This window comes from Numenius arquata, chromosome 1 (genome assembly GCF_964106895.1).
Source record: "Numenius arquata chromosome 1, bNumArq3.hap1.1, whole genome shotgun sequence".
Classification (NCBI taxonomy): Eukaryota; Metazoa; Chordata; class Aves; order Charadriiformes; family Scolopacidae; genus Numenius; species Numenius arquata.
In genome coordinates this window covers 67,733,692-67,756,332 of record NC_133576.1, presented here as the reverse complement: position 1 = coordinate 67,756,332, position 22,641 = coordinate 67,733,692, and the positions used below count along the sequence as shown (strand labels likewise).

At 38.1% G+C, this 22,641-nt stretch overlaps 1 protein-coding gene across 1 annotated transcript in view; it reads right to left on the bottom strand.

The window, feature by feature from the left end:
* The window catches only part of OCA2 (OCA2 melanosomal transmembrane protein), a 172,384-nt gene that overhangs the window by 139,320 nt on the left and 10,423 nt on the right, over positions 1–22,641 (bottom strand). The window contains exons 2-5 of the mRNA XM_074152282.1: positions 10,097–10,195; positions 9,318–9,503; positions 5,706–5,763; positions 4,723–4,795 (exon numbers count right to left, since the gene is read on the bottom strand). Coding sequence (XP_074008383.1) covers positions 4,723–4,795; positions 5,706–5,763; positions 9,318–9,503; positions 10,097–10,195 — 416 coding nt within the window. The remainder of the gene's footprint in view (positions 1–4,722; positions 4,796–5,705; positions 5,764–9,317; positions 9,504–10,096; positions 10,196–22,641) is intronic.

Here is a 22,641-nt window from a genome sequence, read left to right as displayed (position 1 = left end):
TGCTATAATAGAGCACTCCTGTAAATGTTTTGTTCCTATCTGTGACCAGATATAAAGTTAAGGCATCACCACAAAAAAAAAAAAAACCACACTAAGAGAAAAGACTTGATTTTACACACATATGTTCTGTTGAAATCATGTGACTTAGTCATATGCTTGAGTATCTTAATGATTTTAACATTTGACATTTAATTGAGCATACTACAAAGAGTAAGCCTGTTGCAAAAAAACCCTACAAGATTATATACCCACCAGAAGGATTTTCTCAGAAAGATGGTATTTCCCACAGAACTCAAAGTTTTGAACAGGAGAAGAACAAACACAGTATAGTTAGAAGGAGCTAAGGGCAGTGCTGTGCCTTTCTTCCCAGAGAGCCCCAGTAAGACCACCCAGTGTCTAATGGGAAAAGCTTTGTGACATTATGCATGGGTCCTTCATGTTTAAAAGATTTGTTGCATCTGCCCATGTTCCCAGAAGGAGAACTGGATCTACAAAAGAGACATCTCTCACACAAACCCCCAAAAGACAGTAGCAGATCTAGTGGCAGGTGAGCAGCCAGTGCATTTCAAAGTAATATACATGTCACCCTGCTTAGCACGGTGAGCAGAGCAATCACCACCCATGTCACTCACTTGCCGCTCATTAGGAACGAACCTCCCAAGCATTTATTTGCTTAAAGGAGTCACACAGGAAAGGATAGGGACAAAAAAAAAAAAAAATTCAGATGCAACAAGTCAGGAGACCAGTTCCAGTCAGGAGAGTTTACACACACAGCCCTTAGCAAGTATAAATACAAATTACTGCAGTTCTCTTCTGGTTCTGAAGGTTTTAAGTGTGATTTGGGCATCGCAATTTTTCTGTGTCCTAATTAATACATAATATTAATCTCAACTGGAACTATAGCTATACCTTTACCTAGAGACTGTAATTATACCTTCTAAAAGGCCTGCTGACCTGAAGTCATTAACCCAGTGATTTGGGACACCTCTTGACAGTCTGCCTTTTATTAGGAGTGTAGCCAGTAATTTATGTCTGGAAAAGCTTCAGGTGCATACAATTATGGCAGCTTCCTTTTAAGCAATACTTTTAAAATAATCCTGTAATTACCTAGATGACACATTCAGGAGCTCTTATAAAGGATGCTTAAAATTAAAGGGGGAAAAAATGAAACCTTATTTTCAAGAAGAGTGATTCCTTCCTTCTTTTCCTATAAAGATGAGGATACTTAAGATGTTTTTCTATTCCTTTCTGTGCATTTATGAAACCATCAGAAAGAGCCCTAGCAAAACAGGTTCTCCTTTGATTGGAAGTGGAACTGAACATCATTCACTGGTCTGCATTGAGGGTCTGAAGTCCCATCAGAGTTATCTTTCTCCAAACAATATTTAGAGATTCTGTCATAATTCCATTGTTAGACTGCAGCAGATCAACATTTATGAAAGGTGAAATCAAAATAAACCAGGAGAAAACTTCAGCCATGCTTATATGAATCAAAATATGATAACTTTTTTTTATCAAGCTGCTCTTCAGAGTATTTTTGTTCTGCCTTATCTTTGTTTTCAATTTTCCTTAAATTTCCAGAATGTGATTTCCTCTGTATTTTAATCATTCAGATGTGACTAACTTCTGGAAAAACTATCTTTTTATTTCTAATATCTCCTTTTATTCTGCAACCTAACCATGCTGGGACTTTTTGTCTTTTCTGAACTTTTTTTTGTAATGTGGCCTCCAGTGTGTGCCTTTAAAGCAAAAAGTCTCCCTGACAAGATTTGCAGCCAGAGCTGTTATTTTTTATTTCACTTCAGCTAAGCTGCCTCATTTTTACGTAGCTCCATTCTTGAAATTATATTACTGCTGTGAATTATCCTGTCAAGGGATTTGGGTTTGTGTATGCTTTGTGCACCGTTACACAGTGGCTGTCTGTATTTGCATCTGGCACCAGATTGGGTCCACCGGTCAGAGTTAAACCAAGAGCTGATTTGTCCGATCTCAGTTTTCCAACTAGCTGCTCCTAGGAGGCATTGAAGGGTGTACAAGAGTCACCTCATGTCACTTTACTTTTTTGTAGCTTATGTAGATAACATGATGGAATGGGATGCAGTGGCTAAATGTTTAAGTTGGTACTCACCACAGTTTATACTCCTGTACTGTGGATGTCTGCATCTGAGTTGGTTACTCCCTTAAAATCAGTGAAAGGAGGGTGCTTTTAAGAGGGAGTTCATTGCTTCATTTTAGACTACGACACAAAGATGAGAGGACTCACTCATGAGAAGCATCAGTTCTCTCTATTATCTATAGAGCCTAGGATGACTAACTCAGGTGTAGCTGAGATGAATCACTCTCTAAATACTGAGTCCCCGCTCTACCTTCCATCCTGCTAATAATTCAGTGTGTACAGAGCCAGCTGAAAAGCTGTGATTGACAGAGGTTCTCTGTTATATTTGCACGCAGATGGCTGACTTTATGCTTTCTTTAACATCTACTCATATTACTCTGCCTACTGTAAAACATACCTTGAGAATACTATGTCTATTGATTATTTTTCATGAAGTTTCTGAGGTGCTTATATACTGTTGATCCTGATTTATGACCAGGCATTTTGCCTGGGTCTTAGCACCTAATTTTATATGTTGTTTTTAACTGGGGTTATGTCTGCATCACTCTTTGCAGTTTTCTCTTTTGATGTCCTATCCCTGTTTGTAGCTTATTTTACATCATTCCTTCACAACATAGCATGTTGAGCCACATGCTTTTCTATACCTATTGGTTTCCCCACCTAGAGAAAGCTCCATAATTTCTTTTCTTTTTTGGAGTAATCTGGTTCCATTGTTGTCAACATTGGATCCACCCTTTCTCTCTTTGCGCTCCATCAGTTCTAGAAGTTTTGTGAGTCCTTAATGAACTGTTTTCTACAGCATTTTCTCAGTGGTGCCTTGAGATTCTTCTTCTTTGCCTGCCTCTGCACGTGGTCCTGGTTTTCATCCATCTACTTAGCAGCTTGAATGTTGCCTGCAGGCCAAAATGCTTAGTACGTTTCCAACAGGATCAACAAATATAAATGATTTTTTAAAGGTGTTCTGCAAGGAAAAATGACGGAGGAGTGTCTGACAGTAGAGAACTAGAGTTACAAAAAAAAAAAAAAATTCAAAGGGGAAAAAGAACTAAAGGGATTAGAGAGGTTGTTTCATTCATTAAGTTAATTTACACTCCCTGGGAGAAGAACGCATTTTTGGGACTTCCATGGAAGCTGAAAAGTCTGCTAAAATCTGACTATATTCTTTGCCTCGCAATCTTTCTTTCCATATATACCTCTGGTCAAGGAAGTGGGAAAGGTGATTTTCAGCATCGCTAATGGTCATGGCATGATTACAAGTTTTCCTAGTGGCCTTTTCTCGCTCCGTGATTAACAGAGTTGTACCAATGATTCAAACTCATCCAACTTCAGCAAGGAATTTGATAATAAGGTCAGCACCTTTACCCATCTTACGTCTGCTCAGCCTAGAGCCTCCCCATCAACTTCTATACATGGAATTGTTCTAAATATTTCCACTGAATCCAAATGAAATGAGAATCTAGCCTATAGATTAATTTCAACAGCCTGACGTTAATTTCAACATATTATTGCTATTGAGATACATCTTCTCCCTTCTGAATTTCAGATCTTAATTTCAAATGTGAGAAAATGTGGTGAAATCTCTCAGAGCCACTGAGGAGGGAGGTAAATAGTGAAAATGGCCGCCGACTAGTCAACTTAATATCTCTGGTTTTATCTGGTTTGGACTGACCAGAGACCTGTTCAGCCGTGACTTGAGATGATATATTTTCATTAAGTTTTGCTTTGCACATAAAGAGCAAGTGAGTAAGGAACCCTTCACACTGGGTGCTGTGCAAATATATACCTTGCAAAATGTCAGCCCTTGCTCAAAAAATTTTACTGAGGACATAGCAAACATTCAAAGCAAACAATCAGATCAGGACTGAAAGGCTTTAAGATATATTTATAAAAATGCAAGATCTTTGCCCAGACTCAAAAAGAATTTACAGTCCACTCCCCAATTATTATCAGGTTTCAGGTCCGAGAGAAGGAAGTTCAGACAATCAGTCTGAAAAGGGAAAATGAAATTGCTTCACCTAGTCTGATCTAACTTTCCCTCACCTATAACAGGAACTGGCACAAGTACAGAGGCTGAGAGGGAGCTAAACAAGATGGTTACTGAAACACTTGTCAGGGACAGAGTAAAGATGGAAAATCACAGCTCAACGAGGCAGGCGTGAGACCCATTGCAAAGAAATGCGCTGGAAGATTTACCTTTTCTTGTAAAAAGAAAATATTTCTACTATTGAGAAGTGTAGAAATAGCAATAATTGTATCAGGTGCAGTGAAAGAAGAAAAGGCACTGTGCCAGGGAGACAGACAATTCTTTAAATGACAGCAAGGTATTGTACAGTTTGCAGAATTCCTTAGTAGCATCCATGAATCCCCATTACTTTTTAATTTCATGAAGGCTTGTTCAATTCAAAAAGTTAGTGCACAGTTCTGCTCCAGCTGTCTGTTCCCCATTGCTGGAGAAAAATCTAAAATTTTGCTTAGAACAGGGCAGAAGTTATTAGAAATGAAGGAGCAAACACAGAGTATATTTAGCATTTCAGAAGACTCTTCACCAGTTTATCAATAAAACTTCAGTTCCTTTTCTTTTTTTTTTTTTTATGAAAAAAGGATACAGAAGCTTTCCAGAGGTGACACAGCCAACATCTGCCAGGGCACGCCTTGATCTGGATAAATGCCAAATAAAATCTAGGGCAAGGATAAAAGTCAAACATTCATTAATAACAAAAAAACTGAAAAATACCTGCTAAGCCTATCTCTAATACTTAAATAAAACTCTTTCAAACTGTACATTAAATTGTAAGATTGCTTTCAGTATTTTCAAGTATGTATCCAACACAGCTAAAAGCAGCCCTGGGCTACTTAACAAGGAAGACTAATATTTCTTCCATAAACCTACTGCCGAAGTCATATATTCAATGAATTTTATTCAAGTGTCTCTTAGGACAAAGTTGTAATCTTAAGGATCTGTCTAGAAAGCAACACCCACATCTGAGGAAATACAGAGTCATCTACTTTGTCTCTGATACAGAAGCCCCACTGGCCAAAAGAAGGGTTCCTCACAGCAGTCAAAAGGATAAACTCCAACTTTTTGAAATGTTTCTTAGTGTTTTGGAATGTTTCTTGCAGTCTAAGATTTTGCTGGTTTTGAAGATTTTGGTAGCAGAAAACAACACTCTGGCAGCCCTGGTAGGGAGCTGCCTACCTCCTTGTGGCTTTCTGCCTTTCATACCATGGAACGCTGTGATTGCTGGTACATCCTCCCCAGCGTGGTTTTTCCTATGAACATTCCGCAAGTGTTAGCCACTATCTAGAAACTCATCCTAAATTTAACAAGCAACTATTAAGGACTTACAAATTTGAGTTTAAGCTGCCTCCTCAAACTCAACTGCCTACCCTACCACATTGTCTAGGGTGGTGGCTAGCACACCAAACAGTGATCTGATTAGGCATAAGGCCCTGCACAGTATTTTCACTTTTTGCCATCTTGCTCCCACCATGTTTTTATTAGCTAAGACCAAATATCACTCCTCATTTTGAACTAATTCTAAGGAATTGGCCGGGGGGGAAGGGGGAGGATTGCTAATTCAATACTTACAGAGCAGACAACTACAAAGACAAAAAGCCCTGAAACTTTTAGGAATTTTAGACAGCATCTGAAACATAAGAAACATGTATTTAGTACATGGCTAATTTAAAGCAAATATTTTCATTCTCTTAATAGCTCTGACAATTCAGAAACATCGTGGTGAGCTTATTTCAGAGTGATAATATACCATGTCAGCCTATGGACACTACTACGTGGGGTCTGCAGGGGCTTAGGAAGCTTCAGTGACTATAAGGGCCTCCTGCCCCAGGTGTGCTGCTGGCCAGGTCTCATTGCACAGGAATGAGTTTTCACCCCTCAGGCTGCAGCACGAGCTGGTGCTGGGACCTGGAGCCATTTCTCTGCTGGTACGACTGGCCCCTGACAGACCCAGAATCCCATCAGTTTGCCCTGGTCTTTCCCAGGGAGGCAAAGGAGCGCTGCCACCGCAGGGAGGTGGCATGGCCAAGCAGAAAGCACAGCTTGTTGCATAGAGGGGTGGTGTCATGAATGACTTCCTTAAAGCTGGACTTCTGATACACATCCTGAAAGGTGTTCGGAACAGATAGTTTGAAGATAAGAACAAGCTTTAAGAATTTCCTGGTTTTAATAGTGTCTCTTTTAAGCAAATATACTTCATGAGCATCTCTAAATAAACTCTTAATAGCTCTTAACTAGCAAAATTAGGGTGGGTTTTTTTCCGTAGCACATCTGCACCCTTTGAAGGAATGCCCAGTTCTGGAGATTTGATGCCATCAAATTTTCTGAAGTGTCAGAGCTTACTAATGAGTGGGTTAAGCAAGAATAACTCTAAATTAAAAAGTGGATGTTGAAAATACATGCTCTCAAGTAAGAAATCTTAAGATTTAGCACTTTTAAATTACCATTATTTTAATCTTACCATAAAAAGCAACTCTTAACTAACTATTTTGTTGTTGCCCATCAGTATGTTATAGAGATGTCTCAATTTACAGAAGTCTTTTTGGTGATTTCCCTTTATTACATCTTTTCATTAATTGAAGGCATTGATGTTCTTATTCAATTTTTTCAAAAGTAAACATTCAAACTTTTTTTTTCCTGACAGAATGATAAATGCAACGTTTGATTTAAGTCTGATGACAGGCAAGAAGGAAATAATTTCAAGTTACTAGAATAATTAGTTGAGAAGGGAACAGTGCAATAACTAGCTGCATTGTCAGGTGGTATAGAACAAAACATTAAAGCAGAGTTTTCTGAAAAGAGTCAGAAATAATTTTTAATCACAGTGGAAATAAGTCCCCAAATCAAGTTCATTGACTGAAAGCAGCATGAGTGACTGGAGACCCATTTTTTAAAAACATTGTTTTCTAAATATCCCTTCCTTTTTAGAATTTTCCTAACTGGCAGGAAAAAAAAACCCAACAGCTAATAAAAATATGTTGCCACAGACAAACTGGTAAAAAGGGGTTACAATATTGTATGAAATACAAGTGGTAGTGACTTTACGCAAATTTTGCATAGTATAAAAATCTAGAAAATGGAGAGGAAGAGGAGAAGCCAGCTGGGTGGCTTCTTCCAGAAATGCCAGGTAGCCTTACTCTGATAAAAAACAAGGCAGTAGAGAGGGGGAAGGAGACAATGAAGGCTTGAAAAGAGAGGAATAACAAAAGCTATTATCAGTACCTCACAACTGATAACTTCTTTTGGAATTGTGTAATTTATGGAAAATAACTACTGCCAATGCAGTCACGTATCCTCTATCTTACTTGTATGTCCTCGCCATCTACATTACAGTTTTATTTCAGTATTTTTGAGAATTTGTTATGGTATGAATTATGAAAGCCCAGTCCAAACTGGTTTCATTTTAATGTGCTTGATATTTTCTGTTACCACTTCCAAATTATCATTTATAATAATAATAGTAATTCAAATTATTATTGAAACAAGAAACAACAATAAACTGATTCTACGACATAAGAGAAATCAAAAAGCATTAATTACTCCTTTATAAATTCATAACCACTTGTCTATAAATAACAGAAACTCATCTAAGGGAGCTGGCAAAATATAATAAAATAGCTTCTGGAAATGGCTATTTCATTAAATGTAAAAGGCTCTTTTCCTCACATCTGTTTGTTTTCATGGCATTTTGTATTAGGGAAGCAGTGCTGTTAAGAGCTTACAGTTGAGAAGCGATCAGCCTTTGACTCGCTCGTGGTTTGCAATCTGTCTCTTCCTATAGCGCTAATCTGGCACAGCCATGCAAGTACAAACCCTGTGCCAAATCCTGCGCTGATAGATGCCTCTGGCACAACCCTATTGACTTCAGTTGGAAATGCCTGAAGCACAAATCTATGAAGGTTTTCACCCCGTTCTAAACCAAATGATTTTTAGTTGGGTCTGCATGTGGTGTCGGGCAGTTTAGCTCCATTTATTATCTCAGCGGAATTATGCTGATTTACAACAACCAAGGAGCTGGCCCCATATGTACAACCCACACTACAGCAATGAAAATACTAAATATTTCACAGGAAGTTTTGCCAGAGAAACGCACAGCTCCCCACATTATAAACCTACGCTGCACTGGAAACAATGGATTCTGCACTCCCTCTCGATGCCTTTTTTCCATCAAATACCAGGCAAAGCTACTGTGAGCGTGAAGAAAGACGCCTGCCAAACTTCTTCGCATCTGGTCATATTGCACTAATTGCAGCCATTGAAATTCTCCTGCTCCGTTTATTCAGCAGCAGTGCAGGAGAGTAGCGCTCCACACAATACCCTAGGCAGGATGAAAGGAGGAAAACAATTGTGAAGTGATGAGCTAAGACAGCATACAAATTGGGAAAAGATGCACGGAAACCCCCTTGGAAAGGCTCCGTGGATCAACACAGAGATGAGGACATGCAGTTCTGGGCTCCAAGCAAGTCTGCAGAGCAGAGGCCAAACCAAAGTAGTAAAAAGCGGTGAAATTCTGGAAGGGGTAGAGAGAATTTGTATCCAAGTTTAAAGGTTTGCTAGTTAAATCCCGGGCAAAAATAGCCTGAGAAAATTTGAACTTAAGCTTCTATCACTTTGGTATCTTTAAATGTATCAACAGATTCAATTTCTTTCATGCCCAAATAAGGGAAAAGACTACTTTGAGGTAAAGAGTGAAATATATTAATGTACTTAAAGATAGAAAAATGCTCTAGTTAGCTTTTGCATTGTATATATGTGAAAAGCTACTCTAATGACTACAGAAAGACTGTGTTAGATACATATTTTAATTAAAGTGAAGTACTTCATAAAAGCCACAAAACACTGAAGAATAAAGCTGTGCAATCAACCAAAGGGCTTTTAAGTAATGGTTCAAAGAAATGTTAAAAGCAATATAGAAGGTACTTATTAACAAATTTAGAATAGGTGCTATGATTGATGTTTGTAAGAACAAGGGGCTATTGATCATTAGGTAGAAGCTGTATTCAATTTCACCAGGGTTTATTAATAAACTATCAGTGGTGAGATATAGCCTAAACATGGAGTGTTATTTTATTCACTTGCAAAAAATAATCCTTTTCTAGACATCTATACTTAAAATTTAATACCTGCAGAAATAATAATAAAAAAAAAATATAAAAAGAAATAAATTAATGTTTTAATTCAGACCTCATCTTTGATAAATTGAACTTGACATGAAGGTTGTCCAAGATTTCATATTTCTCAGAAGAAGCAGATCTGGACAAACTTGTCATTTCACTTCCCAGTTGAAACCTTTGCTCAAAATCTGCAGAGCTGTTGTCCCATGAATCATCTGTGGTAAAATCTGGATTATGAAGAGCCATGCACTGCAACCTGTCACACATTTTCAGTAAACATAATAAAATAAAACAGTGGTTATTTCAACAGACAGTTGATGCAACTGACCTTGCGTATCCTTAGGTTCACTATGAGTGATTTTAATTGAAAAATCCATAGAAAGAGAGTACAGACTGATCTCCCCTCGTTGACACAGCTAGGTAGACTGGGGAGCAAAAACAAAGACTCCGTGACATTTAGGTGCACCTGGGAGAACCAGCTCTGTGATGTACCAGGCACATGTACCTCAGGATTTGGTGGGTAAACCCCCTATAAGGACCCTGCCTGTAGTTCTGCTGTGTCTTCCAGTGCACCTGATGTAACACCACATGGAACAAATGAGAGCACATGGCCTGTGGTTGCATATCCTTAGGGCTCTCTAATCACCTTCAGACCTTATATCCTTCCTTTCCCTGTTTACAGCCCCTTCTTTCCACTCAAGCTCCTCCAGAGTAATACTCTGCTCACAACCCCTGCCATTCACTTTATTTCCCAGCAGCTTTGGTGTCAGGATATAAGAAAGAACCATGCACAATTAAATAGAGGAGAGCTTGGAAAAAAATATTTCAAGTCAAATGAAAGTAACTCACCCATTTTCCTCTGAGGAAACCTTCAGTAGTGGTGTCTTCTCTGTAAAGTCAGTGTTTTTTGACCTTGAGCTGAATAATTTGGAAAAATTGAAGTGATATCTTTGGAGAGGAAAAAAAACAGAACAGTAAGTCTGCGGTACAATGATTCACTGCAGTTCTACAGAATATTTTGCTACAAGCACATCTAACTAGTTAAATATTATTTAAGAATGGTGTTCACCTAAATTAAAGTTTTCATTAAGTTTGAACTAATCATAGTAGTTACCTCCTTATAGTCATGGCGTACTTTACTGCATAAAATAAGAGAAATTTATCTTGTCCTAAAAACAGCATTAAAATAGTCAATTAAATTCCCTTTGAATGCCAGAAGAGCAATAAACACCTAACTCAGACTCACATGCTTATATTTTAGACTCCTGAATTTGCAGTGGAACAACTGCACTGTAATATTAGGGAGGCAAAATTCTTAAGGTAAATAATTACATATATTCAGAAAAGTTCACATTAATATACTCCATAAAACATAATATAATGGGATAATTTCTGTCCTGTAAATGTCATTTGAAACGTGGACCACCAGAAATCTCCTAATCTCTACAACAACCTCAGCACCCTTTGTGTTAGAGAAGAAAGCTTTATCTGAAGTGCAAGTACTTTATTCCTGCAGCACAATCCCTGCCAGTTTCTGTCAAGGCTGGTACTGCAGATAATTAACAGAGAATGAGCTACCTCTTACCATATTGCAGCTTAGTGTTGTTAAGAAGCCTTTTGCTAAAATATAAATCCCAAAGCTTAAGAAACAGCTGAAGAGAATCAAGCACAATCACAGGGGTCTAGCTTTGGGGCAGGCTTCTAGGAGAGATTAAATAATTGAGCCATTTTAGAGCACTCTCCAAGACATGGCTCTTCCAGAGACATTTCCCATCAAAATCACCATTATTCAGACATGCTCAGATTTATTCCATTCAAAACTGCAGTCACCAACTACCAGAAAGTCCTGAAGAAATCTGTAGACCTGCAGTCAATATGCAGATCTCATTGCTCCCAGAGACACCTAGAGGAAACCTAAAACATCTTCTGCTATTGCTGGACCTGGGGGGGAAAGAAGTTATAAAATCATAGACAACTAAATAAATATATAAAGGTGACTGGTAATTCATTCTTCTAAATATAAGTCTAGTCCAAAAAGAAGGATCTGTGTATTTAACTTTGTAACACAATGGAAGACAGTGGAATTTCTTGCAATTTGTAAAGGTATGCATGAACTCAGACTTTGCAAAATTAAAACCTCGGGCTAACGCTTTACCTTGCTTGTTTAGTGGTGTTATCATTCAGAAGCCATGCTAGGTGTGCAGCAACTAGATATGATTATTTCAGCCCTGAGTGGCCACGACACTCATTCAAACTCTGCCATAAGCACCGTATTTGCAGTCTCAACAGAAGAGAATGAATGAGCGAGAGAGACTGAATTATCCAGTACCTCGGGTCAGATGTTGGGCAGATTACAATTCAGGTGCTACATTGCACTGACGGTTCATCTGTGAAGAGATGATTACATACTCTGAAGCTATCAAAGTGCTTCCTTTTTTTAAATAGGAGAATATAATTCACAGAATGAATTTAAGTGGAGAAATTCTGGCATTTTAAAGCAAGTGCTATTCTAATCTTATCATAGCCTTAAGTATAAAAGATTACCTAGAGCCTTTACAAAATGGAATCTATAAGGATAGCAAAAACACTATCAGGACTTTAAATGTGTGCTCACTGAGCACTACTGATATGCTCCTGGCTAATCCCAGCATTCCACTACATTCGAAGTTTGCATCCAAAGGTGACAATTGTAATAAAAATTCTGATGGTAGACCTTGAACTTGTACATTCAGAAATTTAACTCACACAAAGACCGATTACCTGTTTCTGCTGTTAAACAAAATGATGCCACTTGTTCCACCAAAACTGCTCCAAATAATATATACTATATGCTGTTCTGATTTAACCTCACATTGCACACACCGTTAACCTTTCCACACTTACTTTTCTTCCTTTCCTCCTAGGAAATAACGTGCAAAATCTGAGATTAGTAACCAGAAAACTTTTGTAGAAAACTTCCCTTTTCTTCAAATTGTTAGAGGTTGATACCAACACTGCTTTGTGTTATGTAGGCACACATATATCTACTGACAGTGAACCACCTCTGCAGGTCTTCACCACTACTAGAAGAGAGTGACCAGGCTGCAGAGTGCTGAAGGGCAAAACAACCACAGCAATGGCAGCTGGAAAGAGAGGATAAAGGTTTGGTGGAAGGTGGTTTAAATGATAGAACCTGAAGTGAAGGATCCATAAGACTAGTTAAAGACATCACCTGTACTTTCTTTTTGCACATTTGTTATCCTCATTTTCTGGTATAGGACTTGCCACTTTTAAATGGAACCTTAGAGCTTCACGGATTGCCATAAATGGCCAATACAGTAAAAATAGAAAAGGTCTTCAGATAAAGTGAAAACAATTAGTACATGACAACATCAATTTGCAGAGAGTAAAAACACATGGGCAAGAATAAGCAGCAGGAAACAGCCAGGCTTGACACAACAAAAAATAATTAGAGAAGAAGCAGAAGAGCCTCAACTCCCCCGTGATGTGATTACTCTAATTAGAGAATGAGAGTAATATAAACAATAAAGCTAATTAGGGCATAAAAGGATTCTTGAAGGCTGAAAGCTCTAGAAGGAAAAGTTGAAAAAAACATCCAGAAAAAATAGCATGAGTTATAAAAATAAAAGTCATCCCTGAATGGAGAGCTTAATGCAAGCCCCTCTGTGCCTCTTATTCTTCTGCAGAGACACTACTGGTGTTATTTGGTCATCCCCTTGATCAAAAGATAACAGAGATCATCTGCAAGCAAAACCTAGGAAGTCCCAAAGACCCCCTGTTATTAGAGGAGCAAGTCTACAGTGCTCAAAAATCCTCTCAGCATCATTCTTGGTGCTCTTCAGCCCTGCAAGTGGCTGGCTACTATGACATCATGTAAATACAGCAAGGATATCAGTGTGACATGTTTCAAAACCTGAGACCAGTTTACACTTTGTTTCTTCACAATTAAAAGAGCTAGAAGCTTTGTTTATACCTACATGCTAGAATGGAGTGCAACCTATCTCTGCTGAGCAATTCTGCAACTTTACCAAGGAGTTAATCACCAGGTCAGCTCATTAGCCCATTGTTAACAGACTCACTCATAGAAAAAGAAAAATTGGTCTGAATTTATACTGTGCGAGGAGCTGATAAGCTGGAAACCAGTCTTGTCCAGTGTTCTTCTTTCATGATTCAGACTCAAAAATCATTAGCATTTGAGAAGAGACATGAAATAATTCCCTATACATATGTATACACTTGTATGTAGATATGCACATAGATATTCACACAACAAATTAACATTCTCATTTCCCTTTCATTCAAAAGTGATGGGAGAAAATTAAAACCAAAAACTGTATAAAGAAGTATTTGACAAGGACTTCTTCAAACAAAGCACCACTCTTCCAGAAAGATCCATGTAGAACTTATATGAGAAAAAGAAGATCATGTCCTGCCTGTTGTACAACCACAGCTGTGGCCACATTCATTCTCAAATAAGCCACAGCTGGGCATGGTTTTTTTTAATTAAGAGAAATCTTTCAAACAGAAGATTGTGTTCTTAACCACTTGGTTACTGCTGTGACAGTCATAGATACAGATCTTGGTTATCTCTGCAGGAGCATAGGTTTGTTCTGAGGAAGCGTGTGTTTTCTGAGCAATCAAAGTCATACTTTCCCACCACTAATCTTTCAAGCAATTACCATTTCTGCTGTCTCCATAGTAACCCAGAAGAGAAATCAGCATTGTAGGAGGGCTGTCCACACCCCAGATGATACAGCAGGTTCTGCCAAATCGTGGAGGTATCCACAGATGAAGCTCCAGCTGCCTTACAGCAGCTGGAGAAGGATCTCACCCACAGCATTAAAAAATACAAGGGTCCAAATGCAAGCCCTGGGCATCTATTGCAGAAGCCCCCCCAGTCTGTGGCTGTGCCACTGCTCCCATGCATGAGCAAGGTTCACATTCTTTTGGTGGCAATAGGTACTTCTCTACAGCTGTACAGCAGAGATACAACCTTCAATCGACTACACTCATTTGGGCAGATTGAGGAGAAGCAGGCTTCTCCTGCCCTCCTGGCCATGTGGAGAGGTATCGGGAGAGCAGGAGAGGAAAGGAAGAGATGTGGGAGACTCCAGTTGCTCCCACCGATGGGCTGATAACTCCTCGGGCATTATTCAGAGCCAGTGGCTGAAGACTGCTGCAGGTTCCATTTACAATATGCCGCTATCTTCCATTACCTGCAGGTGATAACTTCCAAAGTCTTCAGCTGACTTTTTCTGAAGTCCAAAGAGAGAGTTCAGTTCCTGCCACTGAGCACCAGACCTGCCCCCTGACCACATTTTCAGTCATTTCCTCACGTTTACACCTGCCATTTTAAACAAAAGGAAAAGGAAGATTTTGTGGTAGGAACTGTTGTTCAGCAATAAGCAACCTTTCAATCCCAAATACACTACAGCAGAGGACACCAAAAGAAGCAAGCATCCCACAGGAACTTGGGGAAGAAAACAACCATACTCATCCCAGTTAGCTGGCAAACACTTAAAATAATCACTAAATTTGGCAGGAACCTATTATTTAGCCTTATATTGAAAAGATTAATCATGCCACACAATGCATTAAGTTTTCACTCCCTATAATAAAGAGCATACATTTTAAACATCAGCTAATATAACGTTTCATCTGCCATATGCTGTCGTGCACGCAACTATCAGTAAAAGAGCTATTTCTATGACAACAGAAAGCAATAATTGTCACTTCTACAGAAAGGATTTGGTCAGAATTGAAGAAGAGGTGAATATGGAAACATATGTATTGTGCAAGAACATCAACAGTTTTGAACATAACTTATTGGAAATTTCACTATATAAAACATTATAAGCAGAATCTCTTCAAGAAAAAGAAAAGTTAACATGCTTCCCTGAATTAGTAGTCATTAAAAGTGACCATTATAAGTGTGAGGCTGACTCTTAAACAAAAGTTCAGAAATATTACCGAGCCAAGAGATTATAACAAATACAATAAAAATTTAAGCAAATTTTAATAGTGGAGAAGAAAGCTCGAGTAAGAATATGAGAGATAATTAATCATGCAGGAGACTAATAACAACTGTAAGACTTTAATTTATTATTTCTATATTCTTATAGGCTAAAGCCTAATTTCAGAAGCACCATCTTCCCTGAATAGAGAACATTTATACAAATCATATGTACTGAGCTAATTACTCTTATCATAACTGTAAACAAGCACAATGCAGAAACAAAATTAAAAGCAGAGAGGGTTTTACCAACAAACAAACAAACAAACAAACACAACCCCAAAACAAAAAACCAAAACAGAAAAACCCGCACCAGTTTTTGACCACACTTGAAACACATTCTTACACCAGATTTGGTATTTGTCAGTGTCTGATAAAGTCCACTTTTGGACAAAGTTGCATGGTACAAACTGTGCTGACCAACATCATAGTATTCAGCTTTTAAACATTTACTGTGTGCTAAGCAGCTGTATACATACATCTGTCAGCATCATGATATATATGTCTCCAGACGGAGACACAAGCTGCCATCATGTTTTCTCCTTAGTGGTAGCACGTCATGGGGGAACTGTTATGACTACCCATCGCAAATGAGGTATGGCCAACTGGTACACTAAGAGTCATGGAAGGATCAAAGACTCCAGAACTCACATCTCTAAACAGGCTCCAGACATTTTCTGATGACTGCTTTATGTAGCTTCAACTAAATCAGCAAATAACCTCTAGACCCTTTAAAAGCATGCACCATTAAGATGTCAGAAAAATTTAGCAATGAAAGCATTACTTAATATAAACTCATTTTCTTTTTGACTTTCCTAATTTCCTATTAGACAGGATTGTACAGGATTCCCCAGAGGACTGCAACACTGGCAATACCTGACAGCAAGACACTGCCAGAGGCACAGCCAACTGGCAGGTCTCATTGAGAAGTGTCTACTATGCCAAGACCCCAAGCAACTAAAGAACATGCTTAAGAAAGAGGCAGTGAAACGTATGCTGAGATTTTCCAAGATGGAATTGGTTCTTTAGAAGGACATACACAATGTGCTTGTTTCATTCGCTTCTGCTGGATTTGGAGAGTGAACGTGTCCTGCAAGAGCATGTAGTAGTGGTCTCTCCTCCTTCATTTGTGCAATATTCTGCTATTTTAAGAAGCAGGGCAATTTTAAGTTCAGAAATAGATTGGAAAATAGAGTGCTTTCTGTATTTCCCTTTTTTAAATCAAATCAGGCTTTGCAGGGTTATTGTACCTCCCTGAAAAATGAAATTTTCAGTTACCTCCAGGACTTAGTAGCTCCTTTTCCCCTGCCTCTGTCAGGGGAAGTCTCCATCAGGACATGGTTAATAGCTTAGACACACCAGGACCCCACTACAGTGGGTAAAGCTAAAAGAAAATACTTAATCCTTAAGCTGCCCTGACGCTCCTCTGACTCTCCCTAGGAGAACTAAGATGTTCACGCATTTTCTGCTCCGATGTCAGGGCACCTCAAGGAACACTTGCCCTGTGGGAGCAAGCCTGGAGCAGTGGGTGGCTGTGGGTCTGCAAGGTCTGTGCCCTTCCCAGCCAGGGCCCATCCCACAACACCCAGCAAAGGAGCAGAGATGGAATGGGAATGGGGATGGGGACCCAGGCGGCCCAAATCTTCATGACTACCCAGCATGGCCACAGTGATGGGGCAGGTCCAAAAAGCCTACTCTTTGAAGGACTGAGAAGTTGGGCTAAGAAAGCGTAGCTCCTCATTTCTCCTCTCTATTTTCTGCTTCAGCAAAGAAAATTGGAAAGCTACAGGAGAGAGCATGCAAAAACTGCAGACTGAAGGAGAAAATACATTTCAGGAGCAGGGGTTGCCAAAACAGCTTAGCTGTTGGCAAGTGCCAGCAAGCTGCAAATTTGAAATAGGCAGCAGCAGCCAGTATTGGTAGTGGTCCAAACTCCAAAACCCCAGTTTCTCCATGGATTACATAGATAACCTGTTAAGAGGTATTATTCTCAAATGCTGCAGGGCATACTGAAAAATGAACCTGCTATAGGGAGGCAATTTATCAGCAACATTTTAAGCATGGCTGCACTTGTAATAATTTAGCATATTCTGCAAGCCTGGATTTTAAATGCCAGTGTTTCTTTTTGGCATTCACAATGAGCTTTTAGCTTAACCAACTCCAATGCTAACTGAATTTATGACAAATAAAGAGGGCTTCACACTTTTTTTTGTATTCTGTGAGGAAATTCCAACAATCTCAAAAGTTAAAGAAAGGGTGATAAATTTAAGTTTTAACTTTATATCTGAGCAGGATCTCCTAAAGATGCAATAGGGGGCACTGGGATGATACGAACATGAACAGAAAGATAGGTCTGAGAAACAACTGGATGATGTGACCATCTCTAAAGAAGGTTATTCTTTAAGCATGGTAGTGATACGGTGTTGTAGTCTCAAAGGTTTGGGGGAATGTATGTTGAAGTATGAAGATTCACTTTCAGACTAGCTGAATTTAAGGATGATACAAGAAAAGGAGGCACAACTAAAAGAAGGTCATTGACCCCTTCCCAGATGAGAGAACATTTTCCTACACAATGAGACAGGATTATTTTGATACAGTTTTCCTTAATCCAAGCGATGTACTGACAAGCTGTCCCATGTAATTATGCTTCTGGTCTTTCATAGTCTTATAATGTACTTTTATGCCAGTCACCCCAGTTTTGGAGATTGAAAAGAGTAATTAGTGAGCTATACTTAAAGATGAAATCATGAAGAAACTATTTTTCATCTTTTTTAAACATTTCTTTAAAAATTGTAGTTCCACATGTTTCATTCCAAGAATTTGGAGATAACATTGTTCATACCTGCAACTTTCAGAGAAAAAAAAAGTAACTTTGTCTCTAAAAGCAAAGTGTCTCCGTTGCTTAGAATGAAAAAAAAAATCCAGACAGACATAAAAAAAGAAGCTCATTAACAGCATGAAAAAATGTGACTGAGTTCTGTTACTGGAGAGGTGTTAGAGAGAGAAGGGGAAGGCAAGCAGCAGGCCACCACACAGCTGAAAATATTCAAGTTGTCATCAAATTAGGCTTTGTTTTAAAAAAGCACATGATGAATCCCAACTATTGTAAGCTTGCTGGGACTTCTATTTTGTCCCTTGGTCACAATAAAATTAAACAAGGCAAGTTCAAGAACTTTCATATCAGGGTCTCAAAAGATATTACAATATAACTATGACAAGTTATATGACCTTTATGTAGACCCTGGTCTCATGGACTGGACCCATCAAAAATGCTAAATCTTGCTCCAAAGCTAGGTCACGAGACAGTACTCAGCGTAGCCAGAGAATAAACAGCAGTAAAATTTTAAGATTAAAATTAATTTGCAGGGGGAGATATAGCTATCATATATTGAAATAACACTATTAAGCTGATAAAATACTGGGTATTTTTTCACTATAATGGAAGTTCTTCCATTCTATTTAATTTTTTCATTATTGTAATTATGATGGAGATACTAACATTTCCTTTTCAGCTTCTGGCTGAGCATAAGACCCTGAGGTTATTCTCATAACTTCTGCCATCTAAAATGATAGTTACAGTCACTGGTAGGGGAGATACCTCCTCAAATTATTTTCATCCTCCCTATCTCCCACGTTGACTATACAAGAAACCTGGAGAACTAACTTTGAGCAAATAGAAAAACTTCTTCACTAAATAATGTATAAACCTCACACAAACAATGCTATATTACAGTGTACCAAAAGGTACTTTTTTCATGTACTTTTTATTTGCTCTTATATAAAATCTCTTTTTGGTAAAGAAGATTTTTTTACCCAAAAAGTTATTCAGTGTTCATTAGGAATACAAAGAACTATGAACAAGTCCTTCCAAACATGATTTCCGTGTAATTCCTAACAAGTAACTTCCAACAGAGAGTAAATCCACATCACTGGTCATTGCACTCCACCTTGAGTTATATCAGAGACAAAAATTTTTAAAGCACTGAAAACCCCAGAGGACCAAATTAAAGAAACCAAACAGAATAAAAAGGTAGTGATAGTAACACAATATTTACTTTTACATTTGGAGAATATTCAGTAAAACCATTCAAGAGCAAATGTCTTTTTGTCTCACAAAGACGGTGTTCTTCCCTGCAATAGCTGTTCACTAAGAACACTGTAACATGTTAACATATGCAGTTTAAGAGCCTCAGGAAACTCATTCCACAGTGTTGGATTCCGTTTTGCTACCAGACATCTTTTTCTGCCTTGAAAGGCCTCAGATATCTATAGGTACCTCAAGGCTACAATGTCAGAGAAGGAGCTAATTTATGTTAACAAACAGCTTTAAAACACAGATTTCTGACACAGTGCCAATGAGAGATGAATTTGAAACACAAGATCTGAGTCCATAAACATATTCAACTGAGATACTCAAAGAAAAATAAAGGAAGAAAAAACAAAAACAAAAAACACAAACAAAAAAAACCCCAAGGATTATAAATAATACATTCCAAAGAAACTCTGAGGATTTCCTTGTCTCATGTAGAGTAGCATGCAGATAGTATTTGACAAGTGTCCCTCCAAGTGAGGAAACTGGTGACAAAAACAAAGAATAATGATGCCTCTACAGCTTCCCTTCCTCCTGTTTTAAGCTCTAATTCTTCTCCAGGTAAGAAGATACTCCTGTGCACTGAAAAGTCAACAAAACAAAATTATGCCTCTCAGCATCCAGATGGAAATTCCTTTTCCTACATGGCTTTGTTCCAGCAACACAGTTTAACTATGCATCATATTTCTTGATAGCAATGATGCACATCTTCCCTCCCAGTCACACAGATGCCAGGCTCTCTTCTCTCAGACACTGCATTCTCTTTGGCTCTATATAGAGTGACACTTTGGCTACTCCATAGTCTCACAGAGGTGATTTCCTTCCATCTTGCTCCTGACATAACATATACTTGATGAGAAATGCCATAAAATTTGCTATGCAGGTTCTAAAAATCAGTACCGTCCCAAAGCTAAATAAATTCTGGACATTTATCACCTGAAAAAAAGGTAAGATTCTGCTCAGTAGCCATATGATAATAAATCTTTGCATACCTATGAAAATTTCTGGCCATCTAGACATGAGGTTACATAAATGAAACCTCATTCTATGCTCCCAAAGGAAAAGAAACGAGAAAAGGAAAAGTGTCAGTGCTGCTGACTTTAAAAAAAAAAAAAATAATAATTCTTCAGCAAAATATTATCTGCAGAAAAGGGGAAACCCCATGCTGACATAGTTGCCCGTTGTCATCATCTTCTTTCTGTCTTCTTCCCCTCCTTAAGGCAGAAGGCTCCAAGCTGCTATACAAAGAGACAGATGAAAAAATACAGCAGGTCCTTCTAAATGAACCCCATTAAAGAAGCAAGACAGATATGACTATCTCCAAAAGCATAAAAATTGAGACAAAGGATATCTGTTACTGGTCCTACCCTGGCAGAGATGCTGTGGAGCACAGCTAATTTAAAGAAAAAAGAAAGTTTTGAAAGTGTTTTGTTTCTTCAGGTAGATATAGTGCCTGAATAATCTATTAATTTTCAATTAGAAACAGTTGTAAGCATTTCAAAAAGCATGAAAAAATAGGTTTTTCATCAAAAAAGAAGCATAGCTTGTCCTTTGCTATGTGTTTGACCAGTCAGTTGCACAGCTATTTGATTATAAACCCAAATGGATCATAAAGGTTTAGTGCTCTTGAACCAACAGCACCTCCAAATAAGAGAAGCCTGAAACACACATCAGATGCCTGAATGTTGGCTTAAGTATAGTACTAACAAAACACAGCTTCTCACATGTATCTTTTGAATAAAACAACTCCAGAAAGACAACAGACACACACACTAAAATCACCATAACCAGACATCATTCTTAAAAGTTAATATATAGGTAGCTCTTCTCCACCTCAAGAATCAACACAGAACAATTGTTGTTTCTCTACACAAAAATAACGTCTTTAAAGCAAAAAAAAATTGAATCACATTTGAGTCATGGCACTTAAAAGTAGGTTACAATTGCAAATGAATGTTTTTTTAAAAAACAAACAAACAAGCAAACAAACAAAATGTCTATGGGCAGAAGTCCATAGCACATTTTCACAGAGAAAAAAGATCATTTTGCCCTGTTTTAGGTTACGCAATGTGAAAGTTAATCAGAAAGAACTAAAGCTACAGGAATTATCTCCTTTAGAAGCATTAGGAAAAAGCGTGGGCTGGAGAGAAAAAATATCATGACACATGGCAGAGCTAAAAGAACAGATTTTATCTTAAGACAAAAGCATATAGACATATTGAATTTAAAAAAGGCCATTGATTTAGAAAAGAAGGATGGATCAACATTTTTTCTTCATTGCAAAAGGTATGGTTAGAGTCTCAGTTCTGCTGTGTTATTCCAGTTTATATATTAATTTATTTTGGTCACTAACGAAACACTGTAACCTCAACAGGACAAGGTATGCTCCTACTTGCAGCTTTCTTGTTAATGAAGACTAAATGCGATGTAGACCATGGTACCATGAAGACCTCATCCCTGAAGAGACACATATGCAACGCAGGTAGGATCCTGATGACTAATTCTGCATACAAGTAAATAAATTCCATTATCTATAAGGAAGCTGGTGTCAATACTTAATTTTTATGATCTCTAAGCATTATATGTATGACCTAAATCTCCCCAGATTCATACAGCTTTTAACAAGTATGAAGAGCTGGAATTCTCTTTTCTCCATTATATCTTCTTGAGCCTAAAACATTTGTTGGATTGACACATCTAGAAAATTAAATGATCAGTACTACTCTAAATTGTAAATAAATTGGTACATTTGTTTTCTGGTTTTGATGTGGAGCTCTTGTGTATTCTGCCTCACAAATATCAGATTTCCAACTGAAGGAAAGCATGACAGGTCTAATGACACCAATGGAGCTCTTTCAACTTTTGTTGACAGACCTATAGGTCCAAAACCGTGATTAGCACAATATCCATATGTACAAATCCTTATGACAAGACATCAATCTTTTCTGCCAAGGGTAGTCTGTCTTCTGTCAAAATAGGCTAGGTGGAATAATTCTGGCCCTCTAATCCTCTTCAATACTGTTATACAACTATGAACAGATTTGTAATGGCTGCATGTTGCCATTTTATTTGTGGCTAAAAAAAATAGTTTTCCACATGTTGGTGTTCAACATTTTTACTCTGAAATACTCCTTGCAGTGCTGGCTTAGCTTATTTTTGGGCACAGACTACAATACGCCAAGTAGACGTGAGCCGAAAACATTGTCTAAAATGCACAAATTCCATTGTACTACATCCATGCAGAGCATTTGCTATTGTTAATCCACACTGGAAAGCACTGGGAGGCACAAC